Raw genomic sequence first — 22,878 nt, 5'->3', positions numbered from 1 at the left:
AAGCAATGGGAAAGCAAAAGAAAAAGCAGAATCATGGAACAAGAGGAAAACCCAGCTGTTAGAAATCCTAGAACGAGGCATATGCATCCAGCAGCATATGCATCCAGCAACTCACAGGTATCGCCCATCAACCCTGTTGTCAAGACGGCGATGGAGGAGGAGAGAAGGAGCCCGCTGAGGCGCAGGAAGAGGCAGCCTGTTGTGACCGGCGCGCTATATGTGTCAGCAAGCTCTAAATCGATATGAGATCTCTGAGACCCACGGGAGTGCGGTCAAAGTATTGATGCTGAGTGGGCATAGCGGGCATGCCTGGGGGGGGGGGGGGGTCAGTACTGTAAATTCGGCTGGCCTCGTGGGCACGACGAGCCTGATGAGCACTCTTGTAGTCATCGTTGACCTCGTTGCGATTCACCTGAAGGATGACCCTTGCTTCAGTAATCCATATTCCAAAATTGCCCGTCCATGTAGTGTTTATCACTCACTTTCAATGCTGCACCGAGCCCGGTGTACAAATCAGGGTTGCGAGCTTTCTTACACAGAGTCTGCATACGAGAAGTCTCAGCATCAGGATCGGTTCCCATCTGTTCTTGCATGCAATACACGCAGTACTATTTAAAAAGCGTTATTCATTGAACTTGCCAAAAAACGGGGTAGAATATAACTTACAGAGGTACTGCGGGAACGCTGATTCTTTGAGAAATCGTGGAGGCTGCGAAATTTATCGCAATGGTCACACTTCCGCTCAACCACCTGGCTTTGGGCGCAGGTAATGCACTTTGCAACCTGTTGGGTGGGGGAGGGGATATCACGGTGAGGATCATAGGTATCTTCCTTGTTCTCGTAAATTGCCTGGCAGAGGTTGTTGAGCTGATTCGCGGGGAAATTAGACTTGATATAATAGGTGTGGCAGACACAGCAGATGATCCTATACTTGTGAGCGACGCAACACATTGAATGATACGGGATACTCACAAGGCGGGGAGCGAGATCTGTTCGAGACTAGATATGTTGTTAGTACATTTCTTCTACATGTATTCTTTGAAGCTTTTTGGCTCGATAAACTCACAGTTGACGGGTTTCGTCATAGCTTCGATAAAGCATCGAGGCTTGGTTGCGGCGTGGGGTCATAATGATTGCGAAAATATTATCGGGGTTCTCAAGCGGTAGTTTACGAGGAAGGAATCGAAGGAGAGACAGTATCATTTATAGGCTGCTCCATGGCTGGCTGGCTGGGTGAGAGCGTTGCCCGGGGTTGCGGTGCTCATTCAAGAAATGAGGGACGTCGTAGGTTCACTTCGCTCAATCTAACCCATCATGTTGAAAGGCCTCATCAATGCTCACTTTTGGGTTTTGTAGGAATCAATATAACATGCAAAGCTGACATCTTATCCTGATGAATCCAGTGAGAAAAAGGTTGCCTAGGAGCTTTGTGCAAGCTGGGCAAAAGCATGAAACAGCCTTACATAAACTGTAGAATGATCTGAATTTCGGTCAAACGCATCTCTGCTTCATATATCAGCCCCTGGTCTGAATCTTGATAGAAGCACAAGGCGAATGGGGTATGATGATGGCAAGCAAAGAAGGTAGTATGATATTAGGAAACTTCAAGCCGAGCAGCTCTCTGCCAAGGAAGGCAACAAGAAACAAAGCAATATGGCTTCAAACCAATCAAGCCAAGCAAGGCAACAGGTGCCATAAATCTTAGACAGTGCCACTGATAAAATATTGGACAGTTTCTACACGACTGCTCCGAAGAGAGTAATCATTTCAGCATAGTTATCAACCTCATTTGGCGGTTCCACCTTTTTTTTCAACCCAGTCTCGGGTGCCCGAGCTGTGGTTGCCTAGAAATGGTGTCAGCAATGCGATTCACATAAAAGTCGGAATAGAAAAGACTTAGAGCTTATAGCTCTAACAATCTCTATCAATTCCATTTGATACACTTTCAAGGAGCCACGGATATCAAAACAATACCAGAGTGTATTTTAGTCAAGCAACAACCGCTTCGACTCTCGAATCAGTATTTGACTAAACCGTCAGGAGATTGGTCTGCTGCTGTCAACCAAGCCTCACAAAAGGGGCGATCTAAATCGAAAGGATCATTCTCGAAGAATTTCTATAAAATGCCTCAACGAGCTCCCCTATCTAAAATACCTCAGAAACAAAGATATCAAAGCAACAACACTAGAGCCACAAAAGGGGCAGACCAACCGCCACACCAAACCAACATGAGACTAAGCAATATATTCCAACAGTCGACTACACACTATACAGCAAAACCAGCCTCGGCAAAACAATGCCACCTTAAACGAGCAATAACAATACGAGTCAAGTAACAATAAACAAACACTATCCAATCCGCAAATAGAAGCAATAATTTGATTCACCCACATCAGTAATTGCCCACAAAACAAAAAAGAAAGCACACCACCCCACCGCTTGCCCGAAACCGGCGCTAATGCCAATGCTAATATACCGGCCACATGCCAAATCCTGAACAGGGGATAGTTTCAAAGTCAACCACAGGCCGGAAATTATGTCCCAGTATGCTGGGAGGCTGAGGGGGGCTAGTATGAAATGACACACATACGGAGTACAGTGCAAACAGGGGAAAGGGGGAGGGGCTACACTGCCCTACACTGCCGGGGCCGAAGGGGAGGGGGGGCTTTTAGAGGGGCAAAGAGGATATCATAATCTACATTTGCTACGTACGCAACAAGTCGCGATGATCTAATTTTACACGGGCTCCGTAATCATCAATTCGCAGTCCATAATCCGTCCGGCTCAGCCTGGCGGGGACAGGGTTCGGCGCGGAAATCATTGGAACATTGGAAGTTTCTGGTGGCCTTCCTAGGCGGGTATTAGTGCTTCATCCGGGATCCGCAGATTGTCTATCCATATAGCATCACTGCGGAAGGGGTAGGGGCCGAGGGGCACGAGGCAGGGAAGGGGGGCGAAGTCCAGTCTAACCATGAAGGAATAAGGGCATATATTAAGCGCCGAATAAGTAACACCTTCCTGAAACGCAGAAGTCTCAACTGTGTAGAGTTAGGTTAAAGATGCCGGTCTTTTAGTTTGCCTTTAGGGGGTTTAGGCTTTCATTTTGTTTCTGGGTTTATGCGTTACTACAGTGACGGTGGAACCGTACTCTACTGGGAGCACCGGCAGTTGGTATGCACGATTCGATCCGCCATTTAGATCTGACATGATCTGTGTGTATGTACCAGCGATTTGGGGATGCTCACATCATCGTGACTGGAGCATTTTGGAGACTTTCGGTGTTTGGGGTGGGCCCGCTTGGGCTGGACTAAGGCATTTAGCTTGCATTGGTTTACTGCTAACGGTGTGTTCCTGGGCAATCCTTTATTTTTTTGTGGGTAATTTGGGATTTTGAATTTAGGGAGGTCGGGATCAACCTCCTTTGTGCAGGTACCAGCAGGTACCAGCATGCTGTAAGGACAGGACTTGGACAGTGCATGTACAATCCGTCTGTGACTGTCGATTTGTCAGTAAGTTGCCTGGCTGATAAGAGGTAGGTTGAGGGGGTAACAAGTGGCAAGACCAGACGGACTCAACTCTGAGAATTTATTTTACCGCTCGTAAAGATGCCTCTTCGAATATATGTACTTGCGACAAAGAACCGTTGAGTTAAGTTGGTCGTTTCCATGGTCACCCAGGAACAGCCTTCTCGAAGACCCAAGGAACAAGAGGGCGCTTCCCGACAAACTGGAAAGCAAATAGTTTCCAGTGGCGACATGCGCGATCACCCACTAGGCTTCGCAGGAGAGCGCATAGTGGTCGCGGGTAGCAGGGACGGGCCTGGACGAGGTCCACGGTGGAGCATTCCGCGGTGCCCCGAGTCGACCGGTGCACCACTAGACGTTCGTGAGGTATTTGAGGGGTCGTGAGTGGTTGTGATGGAGCAAAAGATTGGATCACCGTGGAGCGAGTGGGCTGTTCTGGGGGTCTGGCCAATGGCGTTGTTGACTCCATCGCACTATGAGGTCTGTATTTGGGTGACGGGGTTTTGAGTGGCGTATTGAGACGCGGTGTGTATATTCGCGTTGCTGGCTTTGATCCACTGGTATTGGATTTTTCCCCTTTCAGGATTGAGATTTGAGATCGGATAGGGGCGACTGCCGAGGATTGAAACGATGGGTGTTGGGAGTAGATGAATAGGAATGGATGTGTAAAACCAATAATCTAATAATCTTGGATCCTTTGCGGGCCAACGGTCGCCCCAGGGTTCGTCAAAGTTGACAGGTGAACTTCCTGCAGGTAATGCAATACCTGGAGATCGACTCTTCATTTCCGCGTCTGTGTCCTCGGGACGTGTGTCCCCTTGTGTGGAGAAAAGCCGGATGACGCGGTAACAACTCATGATGTCAAGACGGATTCCACGGCAACCATCGAGGCGAACTTTTGAGTCGAACAAAGGATGCGAGACCTGCATACGGGTCCTAGACCGTGTATTCCGTACAAAGAACCCCTCATATGCAGCAGAGCATGTAAGCTCTGGAGGCCGAAGCCGAACCTAATTGCACCCAAACATTGGTCTATCAAAAAGCTCCCCAGGAAAGCTCGGATGGTCGGGAAGATCAGGGTGGCAACACAAGAGTGAAGAGTGAGAGTGAGACAGCGAGAGAATCCTTGTAAACTTGCCAGACAACTCCGACGTGGGACGATGACATATGGGAAACTCCTTGCTCTCAGCTGTGCATACATTTACATCTACATGGGGAGGTGACTCGTACAAAGATCTCAGGTGATAGATATAGAAGGACCGAAATGATTTGACGTGATAGTTCGAGGCAGTAAAATTACAGGACGCGGCCCAAAGCCAACACAGGACTGGCGTGGTTAAAGGTTACAGGCTGCAGGTGTATGCCCAACCCCCGAATTATTAGGCGCCGTGCATCAGATGACTACCGTACAATACAGAGAGTTTATAAGATTGTGTATTAATGAGAAGCGAGAGAATACGAGACATAGTTCATATTTCTTTTGGAAGAGAATAAATTAGCTATTAATCAATGTTTATGTGTAATAAAGAATAAGGTACCCGTTCCACACAGTTGGTCCCATTGGTTGACACGGGAGGAACCCGGTACTTGCTTGTATTTGAATTGTATTGGTGGCTCTCTCTCTGTGGGTTGGTATTATTGTGGTATCGTATGGTGTTGTATTCCTATTTTTCCCTTTCTCTATAGTCTCATTAATTCCCCCCATCTTTTCTCTCTTTCTCTTTGATATGTGATATTCTACTAAACATCTCCTTTGCCTGATTATAGCCTTTTGCTCATTTCCCACTTTGCCACGGTGGACTGATCTGCAACGGCCTAAGGTGATTAATTTACCGTCTCCACGGCCCCGTCTAGGAGCTCGAGCTGTCAGCGCGTCAGGGGCTCACCCTCGGTCCTCCGATCCCTCCACCTAGAACGGGTCTTCTCCTATTCTGGATTTCTTTTTATTGCTTCGTACCCATTAAGTGGTCTGTCCAGATCGCCCACTACATGACCACCTTCACTCCCCCTCTTCCAACTACCTTGTCACTCCTTACTTTTCCTCCATGGGAATCCAATCTTCTGGCTCGCACTGAATCCCACATATGAGCACTTGCTGCAATTGATTCCCTATATCCATATACTACACTCTTCCCCCTACATAATTGTGAGTCCGCCTAGGTTCTGATATTTGTATTGAGTACTGAGCTGACCAGAATAGAAACCCCTTCTTCGTCGATCTGCTGGCCAGACCTGAAGAGACACTATGACTGTCACATATGATGCCCCGAGGTCACATACCTCGATGGCCACTTTGGAAGATCGCTTTGAAGTGATCAAGGAGATCGGCGATGGCAGCTTTGGTAGCGTCGCCGTAGCACGTGTACGCACTGCCGGAGCCCACATTGCTCGGAGAGGAACGATGGTATGGAATGCTATATGTGCCCGGGTGATGCGCGATGACTAACATAGACACAGGTTGCGATCAAAACCATGAAGAAGACATTCGACTCTTTGGCACCATGTCTGGACCTGCGAGAGGTCATCTTCCTCCGGACCCTCCCCATTCATCCTCACCTTGTTCCCGCCCTCGACATCTTCCTGGACCCCCTCTCCCGCAAGCTTCACATCTGTATGGAATACATGGACGGCAACCTCTACCAATTAATGAAGGCCCGTGACCACAAGGCATTTGACGGCAAGCACGTCAAGAGCATTCTTTACCAGATCCTGTCCGGTCTGGACCACATCCACGCCCACCACTTCTTCCACCGCGACATCAAGCCCGAGAACATTCTCGTCTCGACCTCCGCCCCCAACGATTCCACTTTCAGCCGCTACTCCAATCTCGTCACCCCTCCCTCTACTCCTCCTGTCTACACCGTCAAGATTGCCGACTTTGGTCTGGCGCGTGAAACCCACTCAAAGCAACCGTACACAACATACGTCTCGACGAGATGGTACCGCGCACCCGAGGTGCTTTTACGAGCCGGAGAATACTCCGCACCGGTGGATATGTGGGCGATGGGAGCTATGGCGGTGGAGATTGCTACACTGAAGCCCCTGTTCCCTGGAGGCAACGAGGTGGACCAGGTTTGGCGCGTCTGTGAGATCATGGGCAGCCCCGGAAACTGGTATAGCAAGTCTGGCGCGAAGATTGGTGGTGGTGAATGGCGCGAAGGATCCCGCTTGGCTCACAAACTTGGTTTCACCTTCCCCAAGATGGCACCTCACGCGATGGATGCAGTACTTCAACCCCCACAGTGGCCAGCGGCGTTCGCTGAGTTCGTCACCTGGTGTCTCATGTGGGACCCCAAGAACCGCCCTACATCTACTCAAGCATTGAACCACGAGTACTTTGCCGACGCGGTCGATCCCGTGCGCCCCAAGTCTTCGACCTCGGCCAGACTCCTGGGTCGCAAGCAGTCTGACAGGAGCTTCAAGTCGCCCACCCTTACCCCCAACGACTCTCCTACATTGTCGTCTAAGCCTTCTTGGTTCCGCCGGTCATTGATCGCTCGGTCTGATAGCCCTGCACCTGCTGAGGACATCCCTGCCCGGCCACCAGTCGTTTCTCAGGTGACTGTGCCTGAGATTCAGCCTGTCAAGGCAGTCCGCCCGGCAAATACCAAGCGGGCTACCTGGGCCAACGGCGCTCCTATGCCTATTCTTCCTTCTATTCGCCCTGTCTCCCCTCTTTCCAACTCTGTCACCGCCCAGGCCAATGCGACAGTGGCCCACAACCAAGGCTCAAAGTCTTCAGACACCTCTAATAGCAAGGCTAGCACAAAGATTGGCCGTCAACTGTCGGTCAACTCCGACGGCAACCACTACTCGGACGTACACCGCCAAGAAGCTGAGCGGATGTTGAATGGCTCCGGCAACAACACTCCCACAGCAAAGGAGAGCTTCTTCTCGCATCTGCGCAAGCGCGCTCGCAGACTTTCAGGACGCAATGCTCCTCCACCAACTGATGACATCGAGGCCAACGCGGGTTGCATCCCTTGGTCAAACCGGTCATCTATTGCTCTTGATGGGGCTAACAACGAAGCGAAGCAAGGGTCCGACTTGAGCGAGCTGGACAAGGCGCTCCAGAGTGTCAAGTATTCATTAGATTCGTCTACTCTGAGCAATGTCCCTGTGCATCTGAGCGCTGATGGAAACACCACCAAGCGTCAGTCCATGCCTCAAGTCACAAGCAACCCGAGCCCGATCTCGAGCAGGACGCGCCGAGCCAAGCAGATGTCTGGCCACCCAGTTCATCGGTACGAGACCCCCGAGGAAGAAGATGAGCTGCTGGACGAAGTGTTACACTCGGCCAACAAGGCAGCTAGGCGCCTGGCTCAAACTCAGTCTATGTCTACTGAGTCGCCTACGCTAACTCACCGCCATGCGGACAAGTCGCGTACTATGCCGAGCCCGTATCCCACACCTTCTCCTAGTGCCAAGGACTCTACCGCATTTGGTCACCAATCTACACCGAGTAAATTGAACCTCAAGGTCGACCACGCGGCGGCCAACCGCCACTGGCCTACACCTCCCTACGAGGAGGCTGAATGGCACAACAAGGGCTCCGACTACTTTGCCCGTGGATCTAACTTCATCTAAACATGACCCTCTCCCTTTTCAACATACACGACTTTTCAAAGCGAGAAGCACAAAAATCTGGCGAAATTGCAACACGGAAGACTGAGCTCAAGGCGTATGGAATTCGATTCGGGCATTATTGTTTATTCTCCCCACGGTCTGGCCATTCGGGGAGTTTTCATTTTCACATATGGGCATGGTTTTTTGCCACAGGTTTCTCATTTCCACTTCATACCCCTACAAGCCTTTTGTTATAGATGGATACGGCCTTGTTTCACATTTCCCTTTCCTTTCATGGAGTCCTTTCGTTCGTCATTATTGACATTCACATTCACATTGTTTGGGGCGTGTTTCCTTTCCTTCACATTTGATACCATGTGCGCGAGCCGCACGATATACCACCTTTCCTTTGCTTCACATACCTGATCTACCCTGCACATCTTCTCGATGAATATGGCGTTCATTTTCTTTTGTTTATATACTTCTTACCCTCCCCTTGTACATTGACCAACTTCATCCCGTCTATTTCCCTTATTCACTCATTCCTGCATTATATTGCTCCCAATTCATTGCCTGCTTGCCTGTTCACTCTATTGTATCATTCCCCATTTGACGCTGGCGGGGATCCAGCCGTTTATATACTCTTGTAATATAGCTCTCTCTGGCGATGACCAGACCCTACATACTACTACCTCGGTACATACATGCATTTCAATCTGCTCACATATCCTTCTCTGTTTTCGTAGTAGAACTAAGTTTGTGACTTGAAGTCAGTATAGAAAATGGTTGCCACTCGCAAGAGTGAAAGAATCGTTGGAATAACACAAATATAAATACTAATGGTTTCAGCTCTGTAGTATCATAGCAAGAGGGAATTATGACATTGAATTAGGACACCTCCAGTCAGTAGAAAGGATCGTGATGGTAATTCATCTCCACCGATATCAGCGGAACAACAATTCTCCGCCCAAATTTCCTGATTGAGACTGCTCTGCTCGACCTTACCAACTTTTTTCCTCCCCGTTTGTAAACCACCAACCTAAAGCTGAAGCTAGATTGGCAACAGCTTCCAGTCTGCGCGTTTAAACACAACTGCATTCAAAGGCCACCACACGCCCTTGCCAAATCGCAGGCCGATCACCACACATTTGAATCGCCAACAGTACGATAACCTCGCGCAAGCATCTCAAAGCTCACCAACACCCTATTCCCATACCAATCGCCCCTCAATCCTTGAAAGAAACTCGGGATAAACCAAACCGTCAAAATGGCCTCCCAAAGACAAGCAACATCAGCCTCCCAAGTCCCCCACCTCTCCCCCGCCGAACTCTCCTACCTCTACACCTCCCTCAGCCTCCCTAAATCACCAATCCGACCGGACGGCCGCTCACCCACACAATTCAGACCTCTAAGCGCAGAAACAAACATCCTGCCCGGCACAAACGGCAGTGCGCGCATCGGTTTCGCAGATGGCACACAGGCAATTGTCGGTGTCAAAGCCGAAGTTGAGAAGACAGTCGTTGCCGCTGATACCCTCGACTCACGCAGTCTGGGCCAGCAGGGTGACCAGCTGAATCGCGAGGGTGGGGAGGGCTCTGCTGCTGTTTCTGGGCAGGGAGAGTGGGTGCAAATGTCTATTGAGATTCCTGGGTTCCGGGATGATGATGCTTTGCCTGTTTTCTTGTCTGAAATGATGAGGGAGAGTCTTGTGGGTTCCGTTGAGGATGGAAAGGATGCTGAGATGGCTGGTGGGTTGAAGGGGAGGCTTGTTATTAACAAGCGTTGGCATTGGAGGTTGTATATTGATGTGAGTGATTCCTCTTCATATCCCGCGCAAGAGACGCTGCAGCCCGTGGCCTCGATATACCACGCCCATAACGAGAAAACTAATTGACATACCCATAGGTCCTCCTCCTCTCGCAACCCCTCGCCTACCCCCTCCCCCTCCTCTCCCTAACAACCCATCTCGCCCTCCTAAGCACTAAACTCCCAAAATTGAAATCAACCGGCGAAGAAGACCCCTTCTTCGACGACGATTGGGCCGTCGCTGAATACCTCTACCCACGCATCACCACCAAACCAACAAAACACACACCAACAGCGCAATCCCACCCAGTCCGCCCACCAGTAACCTTACTAGTCATCTCCGTTGGCGAGAACATCATCTTCGACCCGAACCGCGAAGAAATCGCCGTCGCAGACGCTGTCCTGGCCATCTCCGTCACCCGCACCGGAGACTCAGATGCCCTCAAGCTCCTCTCAATCCGCACTATCGACCCACCCTCGCGCTTGACGAACCCTGGTATTCCCAATTCCGAGAATGTAAATATGCTCGGTGCGACGGCGTCTGATGAATCTGCCTTGCTTAACCCTGCTACTGGGGAGGATGAGGTTTCCCGTGTTTGGAGGCCGCGGAGAGGTGGTGTCAAGAGGAGTGTTATTGCCCGGATGGTTAAGGCTGTTCTTGGGAAGGGGGGTGTTGGAGAGGAAGTGCTTGAGGGGCTTGAGGGTGTTGAGGTTATTTGAATATGGATTTTTTGTTGTATAATTAGAAGAATATCCCTGGATAGGTATTGCATATGCTTTGAGATGTTACATCTATTTCTGCAATTGGAGTTTGGAGATGGTGTTGTCGCAACATTCTTCTTCCTTTTTTTTTTTTTTTACTTTTCTTGTCTTTTGTATACTTGTATTGAGCTGGAGTATCTTTCTATGGACTATGCAAAACAATATTTTAATGTACATGACTTGATCATAGATCAACGTCAATATCAATATCAAAATGCCCAATTTAGGCAATTCACCCCACCTATACCCCCATTTCCACACACGCATAACAAGCCCCTAAACGGGCACATCATACCGTACGACTCCTCCCTACTGACCCCCAAAAGTGACATGGGATAGACAAATCACCAAATACCAAACCACTTCTTAACAGGCCTCTTCTTCCCCTCCCAATCAACAAATTCCCCTTCAGCAACAGCCCCAACCCCCTCAGCAGCAACAGGAGACTGCACATCAACCTCACCCTCCTTCACCTCCTCATCCTTCTTAACCTCCTCTTCTTCCAAGCCATGCGCGACCCGATAGGCCTTCCTCTTCTCAGCATCTTCAACACGACGATGTCTCTGCTCCCGCACACGCATAGACTCATGCTGCACATGCATGCGCCAAACAGAGAACGCCCGTCCAATCGTACTGAAGGGGCTTGTTAGGAGCTCCGACCAGCTAGGGAGGAGATGTGCGAATGGCGAGGTTGCTTTGAAGTTTGTTGTGAAGGTGAATGTTGCTAGGGTGGTGAGGATGCTCTAGATAAGAGAGTGGTTAGCAATTGCGATTGGGCTGGTTGTGGCGATTGTGTTCCAGGTAAGGTATGTGTAAGTCAAGTGTACACTCACCATCGCAATCCAGATATGAATCCATTTACTCGTCAAAAACTTATGCATAACCGTCCCTTCGGGCGGGAACATATTCGGATACTGCTTGGTATTCTGCTCCTCGATTTGCTTGGGGGTTGTGCGAGGACCATATTCGAATGGTTGGCCTGGGGGTGCGTTTTGCGGGGAGGGAGCTACATAGCGCTGGGGGTGCGACGGGGGTCTAAATTTGTCTGGCTTTTCGAGGACACGAGGTTTGCTGTTGCTGTTGGCATTGGCCTTTTTCAAGGCTGTGCGCGTTGTGCTGAAGGTTCGTTGTGGTTGCGCTTGGCGTCGGAGGGTGCGCAGCATCATGGCTGACGGTGGTCCTCGTGGGAGGAGGAAATTTGGGATTGGGGTTGGCATTCTTGCTTTTGCCTTTTCTCTGACGTGAGGTGGCTATCGCGACTTTTTGTTGATGCGGAGTTGCAATTTTTGGAGAGGATCATGTGACTCGGGACTGCGGGTATTTTAGTCCGGAGTGGCCGCATGTGCTGTCTAGTTAAAATTTGAGCTGGTCAGGTGTTTTGCTGGTTTTGATATCAATTGAACTACAATATATCCATTTGTGAAGTTTATTTATTGTATTAGTGTACTCTTAATGGATAATCTATACTTTAGTTCATAACTACGTAGTTGCGGCTAAATTCAGTTCGGACTTCACTCGGAAGTATACCGTCTCTGCCTCAGGATCCACATGCGGATCAGCCGGGGCGAATGAAAGAAGACTCATTTCGAAGCTACGGGGAACCGGCAGCCATTTATCGGAAGAAGGGATATGACCACGTCGCCCCGGGGTGATGAAAGGGACCCCGGGCAGGAGTTTGAATGTCTCGGGCTTTGAATGTTACATATGCAGCTATGTATAGTATAAGGGAGCTATAGCTCGGAAGCAGATTCAGGCTGATGATGAGGGATGAGATCATGAGGCGTAACAGGGTAACTCATCGAACGTGAAGAGTAAAAGCCGGTTGCCACATTCTAGAATCCCAACAATAACAAGAGAAAGAAGAGTATCCGGGGCATTCAGAAGAAAGCGAACACACCGAAGTTCCCGGTTGCGCCCGTCCACCTGAATAATCTCGACGCTGATTGGCCGCTGCCCGGATTACGAGAGTGGCCGGGCTACATAAGGGAAAAACTTGCTCTCTCCCTTCCACATTTTCCTTCAAACTTGTACAACTATTAATCTACGATTATATTCTTCATAATACTTCACAATGGCTCCCAAGAACGACTCCTTCGCTCCCGGTAAGACTCTCCTCCAATTCCACGCCATTGAGTGCAGGTGAAGGTGCTTGAGTTGAGTTGCGCGCGAGGAAGAGTGACGGTATTATGGCCACGATGTGGTTTCCTCACTTGAGATGTTTTCGACATTCGGATGCAGTCTGACCTTAGCATACGCCTGACCTACTTCATCCTCATCGCAACCTCTCGCATCGCCTTCACCTCAACCTTTGCATCCATCCCCTGGTCATAATTTTTCAACATGACCGTCACTTTCGACACTTTCTGCGTCCACTCCATGGTGGCAGTTTCCGCTGTCATGGACCGCAAGAAAGAAGAAACTCGCGAAGCCGTCAACGCTCCAGCGAACAAGGCCGCCGAATCCAAGGCTAACGCGACTTCCACTCCAGGTGACGCCGCCAAGGGTGCCAAGCTCTTCCAGGTGAGTAGCTTCGACTGGTACATGTGCCGAACAACACTGACAGCTATATCAGACCCGTTGCGCCCAGTGCCACACCGTCGAGGCTGGTGGTGCCCACAAGGTCGGCCCCAACCTGAACGGTCTCTTTGGCCGTAAGACCGGTTCTGCCGAGGGTTACTCCTACACCGACGCCAACAAGCAGGCCGGTGTTGAGTGGAACGAGGACACTCTTGTAAGTCCTAATATCAGCAGTTTATGTCGCGTTCATTATTAACACTACGTGTCGTACAGTTCAAGTACCTCGAGAACCCCAAGAAGTTCATTCCCGGAACCAAGATGGCCTTCGGTGGTCTCAAGAAGGGCAAGGAGCGCAACGACCTCATCACGTTAGTCCGACCCACACCCCAAAGCTGAAGCTGAAACTAACCCCCTTTCCAGTCACCTCAAGGAGGCCTGCGCATAAATGATTTGACGACTTTTGGCATTCTTTTTTTTTTTTTTGGGCTCACTGGCGTGGGCTGATTTCCGGGTATCCAAGGAACCGGGCATGTATTATTATTACACCCGCAATAGATTTTGATCTCCTCTTTGTTCCTCATATCCCATTAAACTTAACAAACGTATTGCAAACAGCTTGTCTTAACTATGATGCGACCGTGTATTATGATTGGCCCATCATGTCAGATGTATGGATTGGGCAAACATGGGCGGTCAGGCACAGCTGCACTTGAGATGTACCTGGTGGGTACCTCGTTGTGACGCAGTGATCAACTGTCAACAATGTACCTTGCTAGTATACATGAAGTACTGTGTACACGCCTCGAGTCTCAGCACATGACCGATGGATAGGCTGATTGGCCCAGCCTCCTCGACTCTACAAGTGAGGGGATCTCCTCCTTCCTGCATTGCTCGACGAGGCGTTTCAATCCCAGTCCATATAACCTTGATCGCATCTTCAGCGCATCGATCTCAAGAATCTGTATCGCACTCACAAGCCTATTGTATCGCATCGGATACCTTATCGCATCGGCGCATTGATTGCGCCAACTATAACGACTTGCGCAGACTGACCGTCCAGGCGCGTTTACTGACTCTAGATCTGAGGGAATTTAACTGGTTCCCAACTCTACTCCCGCCAGGATCGTTTTGCGCCCTGTCGCTGCGCATCGGCAGTGACTCTCCCACTGGGGCGCGACACTCACGGTACGCCGTCCGCCATGCTGGATGAGCTAGACAACGTCTTCGACGACCATCCATCCCTGGATGCTTCGCTCGAAGACTTCGAGAGCAACACAAATCCCCACCGATCACCAATGTTTGGTCTTCCCTCCCAACATTCTGGGTTCCGGTCTGAGGAGTCCGACGGGGAAGATGGGGACCTTGAGGACCCAGCCCAGGAGCGCTGGTCACCTCCAGGCTTCCAACACGAATACGTCCAGGGCAGTGGGTGGTACCGCCACCAGCCCTACCTGCGCAAAGGTAATCCCCAAACAGAGCGATTGCAGCTCAAGCCCACAGTCGGGCTGAGCGTGTCGCCGTCGCAATCACGCGAACCAAGTCCACAGTACGAGGATGCGCTCGAAAGACCAGCCACTGGGAAAGGTAGCGACACCACAGTCGCGGCTAATGTGCCTCTACCACCCGGTGCAGATACACCTCTCAATGGACGATCTCCTAGTCCGGCTCCGGCTCCCAGGTCAGATCGTACGCCTCGTCATAGTCCGGATGACGATGAACCGGGCTTTGGAGCAGAGAATCTGAGCAACTGTAGGCCCTGTCTGATCTGGTTTCAGCTGCAGGCGCGGGTATACTAACATGTTCTTGGGAATGAAGACATTCGCTTCGCAGTGCGTGCAGAAGTCCAGCACCGAGAACCCATTGCTGCCATGTTTGGCTGGGTGCGCTCCAAGTTCGAGCGCATGACAAGCTCCAAATCTAACACCACCCTCTCAATCGTCATGCTCCTAGTCTCCATTGCCTTTATGCGCGCCCTCCTCCTCCCAGGCCTCCCACAATCGATCCCAGACCTCGTCAAGCTATCCGGCTTTGCGCGCTCCTTCGAACCATTGATATATTACTCAGAAAACGGAGTGCAGCAAATCGGAACGCTCCAAGAAACAGGTGTAGCAGTTTGGGATCTGAGCGAGTCAGTCCGCGGCACAAACATGACCAGCGCCCCAATAATCGTCCACCAACTCGACGAACTCTCCGACTCCCTCAAATCTCTCTCCCTAGAACTGACCCGCTTTTTCGCAAACGTCGACTCAGACATCGACTCCATCCTCATAGTAATGGACTGGGCAAAACGCGAACTGGAAACCCTCTCCGCCCAACCCCCAAGCTCCCTCCCAACAATAGTCTTCGACAACATGCACAACATGCTCTCACGCCTGGGCGCTCTAGAACGCTCCCAATTCGAAAACGGCACCCCAGCCTCATCAACAACAACACCCCTAGGCCACCTCGTGATGGCCGTCTTCGGACCAACCTCCGCCCAACGAACCCGCACAACCCTAACCCGAACCTTCACCGAGTTCCTCTCCGTCTTAGAAGAATCAATCAACAGCGAACTCTCCCACTCGACAGCCCTCTTCGCCTTATTCGAATCAATCGACCGCCAATTTCTCAACCTGCAACGAACAGTCGTCAGAGAATCAGACGCCCAAGAACGTGCAGAGGGCGAAATGCTCTCATCCCTCTGGACACGCGTTCTCGGTCCTGACGCTTCAGTCGTGCGCAAATATGAGAAGAACAAGAAACTCCTCGCGAACGTGCGCAGTCGCACAGTCGCGAATAAACATCTCCTCGTCGATCATCGCGGTCGTCTCCTCACGCTAAAGGTGAATCTCGAAACATTGCGACGGAAACTAGTCAGTCCGCTCGTGCGACGGAATGATTCCGTCAGTTTCGTTGGGTCCGTGGATGGAAGCAATGGGGCAGGGAATTCAGGGAGCGCGGGGCGAATGCTTGGGCCTGTTGAGGCTGTGATTGATGGGCAGATCCGGGGGTTGGAGGGGACGTATGATTATCTCCGTTCTGTACGTGAACGACAGAAGGCCAAGCTTATGGAGATGGTTTATGGGGCTGGGAGGAAACCTTCCCAGTCGCTTATTGATGGGTTGGATGGGATTGAGGATGGGGCGTGAGAGATGCTCACGTGCGTGTATGTGACTTTGCATGAGATGCTTTTCTTTGTCTCCTTGTTTCATCTTGTATTCTCATCCTCTCCTCTCCTGTGCTTTCTCTGTCTCTATTGTCTCTCTTGTTGGCGTTTCGGGCATGGACATGGGCATATGTCGCATGGCGTCCGCGGCGCATGTTCGGCTTTCGGTGGGAATGGAATGGGAATGGGAATCGCGGGTGTGGTGGCAACCTGGCTGAGGTATAGGACATAACGTTCTGTCCTGTCCAACCTCTGTCTGTCTTATTCTCTCTTTAATTTGGTAATTATTATTGTTTTCGTGGCGACTGGACTAGGGAGGAATGGATTGCAAAGAAAAGAGATAGAAATACGTGGCGCTAGCCGGTCTGATTTGATATGACTATGACTATGACTCTTCTTTCCAGATGGTTGGTCAGATAAAGTGCATGTCCATTTATAATCATTGGTATTTAGGCTGGTTGTGGTTAATTGAGGGGTTTCTGGTTTGATTGTTAGGGCTAAATGTCGAATAGAATTACAGTTGAGTATAGATCGCCGTGCGAGTCAAGTTGATGGTACAGTTTTCTTTTATTGGCTACTACAGCATACTACATTGGATCCCAAGCTGATTTCGTATCAAAACCGTAGGTTTGTTGATCCTGGTCCATATCGTATCGGTCTCTCGCCGATGTAGCCCGCCAGCCGTATTCCAAACTATGCCCCGATCTTAGATCCGTATATATCGGGCTCTACCTCGTGAAACAATTTTGTACCTTGTGGCCACATCGAATCATTTCTTACTATATGCACCTATATAGATCGGATAATGTCTGCCGGGTAAGGTCTTTCCTATCTAGAACTGCCGCTTTATGAGCGCGCTCAGGCTCACCTGGGCAGGATTGGTGAGTGCTCACGACGGAATATAGGCCCCAGTCTACATGTTAGGTTAGATGATACTGCTCTGGTGATATTTGTTGATGACCAGCGTATCACGTGTCTCTCGACCGATGGTAAACCATGCTGGCATTTCATTTGTTTTCGTAGTGCCAAAACTCTAGTAAATCGGCTTCGATTCTATTTGAAACAATAAAGCCTTTTTTCCGTATGTTGCGAATAGTGCTCAATACATTCTCCTGTGCACGACTCTCACGTACGTGAACTCCGGCCATTCGCAGTGGAAACAACATGAGAGGTCCCGGAATATATGTACCGGAAAGAAGACTTTGAGACAGATCCAAAATTGTGGCGACATATTTGCGGACCTCGCTGGGTTGAAGCTGAGGAATTGCTCGTGTCATCCAGCATGGATAGAAAATGAAATTCCGGCAATGGTATAAAAGAAGAGCGCGGTGAATGATGACGGCCAATTGGACAAAGGGGTCTACCAGCAAGCTTTCTATAGGCCTTCCTTGTTGCCAATTGAGTAGACTTTCTTTGATCTCGAGTCCTTTCAGCGCAAGATGGTCCACCCTTGAATCAAACGGTCTCAATTCTTGAGGAATGTTTTCAACTTCGTCAAAGAGCCTAAAAAGTCAGTTGCATCTACCAGACAAGTCATTAAGATTGACTTGCCTTTTTGCAAATGTGGAAGTTTGTATCATGAGGATGAGAACTTCCTTCATGGGATTTGGCCAGCTTTCTCGCGTTAAAACCCACTGCAATTTGTCTGGAGTAAGTATAGTACTATCACCATAGAGAATGGCTCTGTTGGTCTCAAGAATCCAAAAAGCATCGATCAAGCTTTCCGTGGGTAATGGAAGCGGATTTGTAGTTTTCAATAGGAGCAGTAATGTGGATGTACCAAAAACCATGTGCTTTGCGAATGAAGTACCGGAATCTTCAGCCATCAGCTGTGTGGATAGTTAGTAAAAATTTTGAATCTATGGATTAAACCATACCTCAAAAAGTCCATGGAGAAATGTGCTCCAAAACACATCATCTCTAAAGACCGGATTTGCCGTCGAGACTGCCGAATGCAGGTCTTGCATTGATCTACTGCAAGCCCGGAACGCAACATACTGAGGAGACTGAAGCTCGCCAAATGATTTGACGGAGCCTTTTCTACTGGCATCCAAAGCTCCGATTGCGATAGAAATGTGCAAAAGCAGAGGATACTTGCCAATGATAGTGGCTATGTCTGCATTTGTAGCAGCAAAGTCTTTGCTGAACTGGCAGCGCTGAAGAAAGGAAGCGAAATGTTCCAGATATATGGCATCATCATGCTTCCGAACTTGCGTGGGAATTGAAGAAGACAACAAATGTCCCGAAACATGGACGAATGTCATTCCTGGCTGCTCTTGACACTGTGGCGCACAGATTTTCTGCGTCCGGACACATCTTTCGCAGGGGGTCCCCCCGTCACACTGTTCGTATGTGTAAGTTTGACCACATTGAAATAGATAGTTGGTTGCTCAAACCTTCACCCGTCGGTTCGCACAAGGCTGACAGCGTGTTGTCTTTTTGCGCTTGTCCAGAGGTCCAATAGTACGTTTAGTGGTTTCACTTGGTCTTATACATGAGTCTGCCATGATTCAATATCTCACAACCAAACCAAATGTCCAACAGGGGCTTGGAAAACTCTAGATTAGGCAGCTGGCTATGTCATGTGACTGCCCTTGCCCGGGCCAGCCACGGCATTTTAAGATGAGGCAGAACCCAACCTGAGGGAAAAACCAAGTTACAATGGCCAAGGCGAGGACAGCGCATACGTTGACTCTAATTTACTGCGCAGGGCACCTTATCTCTTGATTGAAACAAGATTTATTCTATGGGACACTAGGTGGTTGAAGCCAGATTCTTGATTGAGAGTTGTAGGACGCGATCAATATCAACTGATTGTTATGTCACCGAGACAAGATTCGGCACTGATCGATCAAAGAAAATACACCGCACTCGTTTGGCAGCAGCTTAGACTTGGATATTGAAGTATTCAGTGATAACTCTGGTGCGCAACCCAGGAGAAAAATAGTCGTACCCAACCATGACATTGCAGTTGCTCACGTAGACTGTCACAGGAATAACTCCCTGGTACAGCATATTCCACTGATAACATTATTTCTAGTGTCAGCAACGTGCCTGCTCTCAATAAGCCGAACTTGAAAAAGGCTACTTACAGCTGCCATAGGGTGCTCATTGAACTTTCGCCGGACCAGTCCGCCAAAAACAGCACCATATTTGACTAGTATGTCCTCAGGAAACAAAGGAAAGTTGGAGTTGACGAAGCCTCTCCACATAGCTGGCTCGTCGGAACCATGACCGTAGGTGGTCATAATGTTGTCCACCAAACCTTCTTTAGTAGTGTTGGCGTAATTGAAGTAGGATGAGACCAGGCTACCATCGAAGGCTTCGTCCGCTCGAACGAAACTCTGGGATGGCGAATTGTTGATATAGCCAGTTGTGATATGTGACAAGTTGTGATTCCTGGTACTATTAGCTTGACAATGGAAGTAGGGCGGGCATCAGCATTTGTCGCCTACCATTTGTGTTGAATGAAGTTAGTCTTAAACTCAGCCTTTATCACAGGAGGATCTGGCTGTTTGAATTCAAAAGAGAATACGGTCATCGAAGAAGGAAACGGAGGGCAGTTTGAAGCTCTCACTGCCAGCACGCCAGTGGCAAGCAAGACGGAGAGAAGTTGAGAAAAGTGCATGATTCGAGAATGGAAGTTGATGATTGATGGAGGAAGACGACACTTGAAAAAGAAGAAGGTTGTATCTCTTAACTCCGTTCCTAGGAACTGACAGATATTTTATACTTCCATAAAGCAACAATGATCGTCCGCTTTGAGGAGCCGAGCTCGCATCTGCTCCAAGGGGCGCGCAATAGATACTGTTTCTGGACGCCGAGGCCTAGGCAACAATCCAGCGGGTAAGTCTGGCGATGTGACCAGAGCCAGTGAGTTTTAACCATAACCTGACCAGTGTAGGCTAAGAGTATGTTCTACGACTTCGAGGTGGAGCTGTGGGGCGAGTAATCAGCTCAATGGAGAGACGCTCGAATATTTCCCAAAATGGTTAAACTCCCCCATGAAGAGAGCGCTTGACCGCTTTGGGGACTTCGCGACTTTATGAAAGACCTCACAACCTGCCATATTTGTTCCAGGCATCTGGAGGTCTTAGCTTGACAGCAACAGGCAAGGGAACAACCCCGCCACTGCTTCAAAATCGGCGTGTGAGACATCTAAACCTATGCTGCAACCTGTTTTGTGCACTTTCTTTAGGGTACGAATATGGCCAGCACCGCCAAGAACAACCTATTTAAATTAAGCCCGAGATATCCAATGAGTTAGTGGATGAGAAAAGCCTCTATCTACTCCCCCTGGATATCTTGAATGGGTGAACAAGCCAATGAGCCGATACTATTCGCGTGTTTGCAGTTCCACTCATACATGGCCACGTTAGACTGCCGATCAACACTTAGTTCTCACCGCGCGTTGAGAATCCATACACTGTGTTCTAGAAACTGTGACGCTGGAACATAAATTGGTCGTAGCTATACATGGCATGATCCTCAACAAAAGTTACAATCGAGAGACCAGGTACCGCAAAGCCATCAATCATCAACTGGTCACCTGTTGAGATTTCTACCAACTGGTACCAGCCACGAGGTGACTGTAATACCAGGATTTAGGAATGGGATGGTGTTGAAGAGTAAAAAGCGAAATGTTCGATTTTCGCGACCCCGATATGACAATAAAAGTCCCTGCCAAAAGCCCAGAAACAATGACACAGGGATAAAGGAGTACAGCAGCCCTCGGAAAAGGCGAGGTTAATGTCTGCAACGACCTTAGAAGTCGGGGAGACAGGTACGTGTATACCAGGATCGGTCCCAGATAAAGGGGGCGTCGCATACCGATTCACGGAGCAACTCTCCATGACTTTTCAATCCCCTCGCTGTGTTTAAATTATCGCGACTCCCACTTCAAATGACCAAATGAGTACGGTGGAGTAGCCAGTCAACCAAAATGCCCACCGTCGCAGTCTTATTCCAAGCAATTGACCCCCTATCATACATGGAGTCCGCAAACCACGCAAGCCAGGTGGTAAGTAACGATTCTCAAATCCAAATAACGAATACTTCATACAATCACACACAGATAAAGGCTAACAAGACTCAGGCGCATACATCGCCAACACCCTCCACAGAAAAGGAATAAACATACTAACACCAATCCACAACCCATCTCCAACATACCACACAGGCTGGTGTTTTCCAGACTCAGAAGAAGGGATCCTCGCCGCAGTAAAAAAAAAAGGCGCAACACACCTATGGGCAAATACAATCGTCTTCTCATCGCACCCTCTCCAAACAGCATCGTCTCTCGACGAGTATGCATCAACAGCCCGTAATCGACCAACCACCAGGTCTAGTTGAGAAATTCGACGATGAACTCTACCTAAACGATAGACTTCGCTCGATGGGTAATGCATTCACACTACCGAAATCCTGGGAAGTGAAAGCTACCAATGATCCCGATTCTCTATATGCATTCATCAAGGAGAATATACCAACCTATCCAATTGTGGGCAAACCAGTCCGCGGCCGTGGAAGCCACGGCGTGAAAGTCTGTCGCAGTCTAGTGAATTGATCAGTCGCTGTTTGATGAGTCGCCTGCCGTTCTATTAGAGGAGCTTCTCGCTGGCGAGTAGGCTACGATTACTGCTATGTCCCCTTATCCTGAGAGCTGTGGGTATTGGGCTATGGCTCCTGTCATGAGATTCAACCATGATAATGGAATCGCTCCGTATAACGAAACCGTTGCTGTTACTGATAACTCGCGCGTTATTTCCAATGAGTTGGCGGATGATCCTGCTTATGGGATGATTATAAGGCAATGTGAGCGTGTGGCTTCTTTGATTAAAGCTACTGCGCCAATCCGGATTGATATTCGGCGGTTCAGACCTGAGGCTGGGGAGTTTGCTATTTTTGATGTTAATATGAAACCGGTATGTCCATTTACCACTCGTTGATAACACATGTTTGGTCCTGAGCTAATGGAGATTGCAGAATATGATCGGACCTGGTCGTCCAGCTCGTAAGGATCAGGCTAGTTCAACTGCTATGGCGGCTACAGCTTGTGGATGGGACTATACGAGGTTGTTACAGGAGATTCTGAAGGGAGCTTCTGCTTTAGAAACGTTTCGTCAGTATCAAAGTCCATTTAAATACAGACTTTTCACACACTGTTCACGATACATCATCGCCCTGTCAAAGGCGTGAATCATGCAATGCTTCCGTAAATCCATCCCAAGCCGACGCAAACCTCCGACGTTGCCATTTCAACAAAACCAAACACATATCCCACAACCCAAAATCTGGCCAATTAGTCTCAACAACCTCAATCTGAGTCTCCTGATGACACTGCCAAAGCAAAAAGTCACTCAAGCGACAAACCCCGGATGTCCGAATCAGAATGTCTGGCGCAGGAGTCTGAACCATCATATTATCCGTCAAATCATGTGCAGTGATTTTGTCCGGTGAAACACAACCAGCAAAAGTCCCCTTCATAGCACGAGAAATCTCATCTCTGCCGGTATAAGCGATACAAACATTCAAAACTTTACTCTTGTTATCCCGCGT

At 49.3% G+C, this 22,878-nt stretch overlaps 10 protein-coding genes across 10 annotated transcripts; 7 read left to right on the top strand and 3 right to left on the bottom strand.

The window, feature by feature from the left end:
* Positions 1 to 111: 111 nt before the first annotated feature.
* N7508_001598 (uncharacterized protein) lies at positions 112 to 1,128 on the bottom strand (the record flags this gene model as incomplete). The annotated part of the gene is made up of 6 exons (XM_058459664.1): positions 112 to 213; positions 263 to 412; positions 483 to 608; positions 667 to 925; positions 973 to 999; positions 1,067 to 1,128. The coding sequence occupies 6 exons, from the start codon at positions 1,126 to 1,128 to the stop codon at positions 112 to 114; spliced, it is 726 nt and encodes a 241-aa protein (XP_058323196.1).
* A 2,537-nt stretch (positions 1,129 to 3,665) lies between these two features.
* N7508_001597 (uncharacterized protein) lies at positions 3,666 to 3,908 on the top strand (the record flags this gene model as incomplete). The annotated part of the gene is made up of 1 exon (XM_058459663.1): positions 3,666 to 3,908. One exon carries the CDS (start codon positions 3,666 to 3,668, stop codon positions 3,906 to 3,908), a length of 243 nt encoding a protein of 80 aa, XP_058323195.1.
* Positions 3,909 to 5,736: 1,828 nt separating this feature from the next.
* N7508_001596 (serine/threonine-protein kinase) lies at positions 5,737 to 8,111 on the top strand (the record flags this gene model as incomplete). The annotated part of the gene is made up of 2 exons (XM_058459662.1): positions 5,737 to 5,928; positions 5,982 to 8,111. Exons 1-2 carry the CDS (start codon positions 5,770 to 5,772, stop codon positions 8,109 to 8,111), a joined length of 2,289 nt encoding a protein of 762 aa, XP_058323194.1. The 5' UTR covers positions 5,737 to 5,769.
* A 1,246-nt stretch (positions 8,112 to 9,357) lies between these two features.
* On the top strand, positions 9,358 to 10,616 carry N7508_001595 (exosome non-catalytic core subunit RRP42; the record flags this gene model as incomplete). Its single annotated transcript, XM_058459661.1, has 2 exons — positions 9,358 to 9,897; positions 9,996 to 10,616. 2 exons carry the CDS (start codon positions 9,358 to 9,360, stop codon positions 10,614 to 10,616), a joined length of 1,161 nt encoding a protein of 386 aa, XP_058323193.1.
* Positions 10,617 to 11,002: 386 nt separating this feature from the next.
* N7508_001594 (uncharacterized protein) lies at positions 11,003 to 11,875 on the bottom strand (the record flags this gene model as incomplete). Its single annotated transcript, XM_058459660.1, has 2 exons — positions 11,003 to 11,401; positions 11,492 to 11,875. The coding sequence occupies 2 exons, from the start codon at positions 11,873 to 11,875 to the stop codon at positions 11,003 to 11,005; spliced, it is 783 nt and encodes a 260-aa protein (XP_058323192.1).
* A 1,123-nt stretch (positions 11,876 to 12,998) lies between these two features.
* Positions 12,999 to 13,620, top strand: N7508_001593 (uncharacterized protein; the record flags this gene model as incomplete). The annotated part of the gene is made up of 4 exons (XM_058459659.1): positions 12,999 to 13,178; positions 13,231 to 13,389; positions 13,449 to 13,543; positions 13,596 to 13,620. 4 exons carry the CDS (start codon positions 12,999 to 13,001, stop codon positions 13,618 to 13,620), a joined length of 459 nt encoding a protein of 152 aa, XP_058323191.1.
* A 754-nt stretch (positions 13,621 to 14,374) lies between these two features.
* N7508_001592 (uncharacterized protein) lies at positions 14,375 to 16,303 on the top strand (the record flags this gene model as incomplete). The annotated part of the gene is made up of 2 exons (XM_058459658.1): positions 14,375 to 14,924; positions 15,006 to 16,303. 2 exons carry the CDS (start codon positions 14,375 to 14,377, stop codon positions 16,301 to 16,303), a joined length of 1,848 nt encoding a protein of 615 aa, XP_058323190.1.
* A 2,903-nt stretch (positions 16,304 to 19,206) lies between these two features.
* N7508_001591 (uncharacterized protein) lies at positions 19,207 to 19,861 on the bottom strand (the record flags this gene model as incomplete). Its single annotated transcript, XM_058459657.1, has 3 exons — positions 19,207 to 19,341; positions 19,413 to 19,719; positions 19,776 to 19,861. The coding sequence occupies 3 exons, from the start codon at positions 19,859 to 19,861 to the stop codon at positions 19,207 to 19,209; spliced, it is 528 nt and encodes a 175-aa protein (XP_058323189.1).
* Positions 19,862 to 21,262: 1,401 nt separating this feature from the next.
* On the top strand, positions 21,263 to 21,544 carry N7508_001590 (uncharacterized protein; the record flags this gene model as incomplete). The annotated part of the gene is made up of 2 exons (XM_058459656.1): positions 21,263 to 21,340; positions 21,500 to 21,544. The coding sequence occupies 2 exons, from the start codon at positions 21,263 to 21,265 to the stop codon at positions 21,542 to 21,544; spliced, it is 123 nt and encodes a 40-aa protein (XP_058323188.1).
* An 84-nt stretch (positions 21,545 to 21,628) lies between these two features.
* N7508_001589 (uncharacterized protein) lies at positions 21,629 to 22,518 on the top strand (the record flags this gene model as incomplete). Its single annotated transcript, XM_058459655.1, has 3 exons — positions 21,629 to 21,862; positions 21,948 to 22,244; positions 22,306 to 22,518. The coding sequence occupies 3 exons, from the start codon at positions 21,629 to 21,631 to the stop codon at positions 22,516 to 22,518; spliced, it is 744 nt and encodes a 247-aa protein (XP_058323187.1).
* Positions 22,519 to 22,878: the final 360 nt, after the last annotated feature.

Source organism: Penicillium antarcticum, assembly GCF_028974205.1.
Source record: "Penicillium antarcticum strain IBT 31339 chromosome Unknown utg000002l_segment0_segment0, whole genome shotgun sequence".
NCBI lineage: Eukaryota > Fungi > Ascomycota > Eurotiomycetes > Eurotiales > Aspergillaceae > Penicillium > Penicillium antarcticum.
This window is presented reverse-complemented; position numbering and strand designations above follow the sequence as displayed.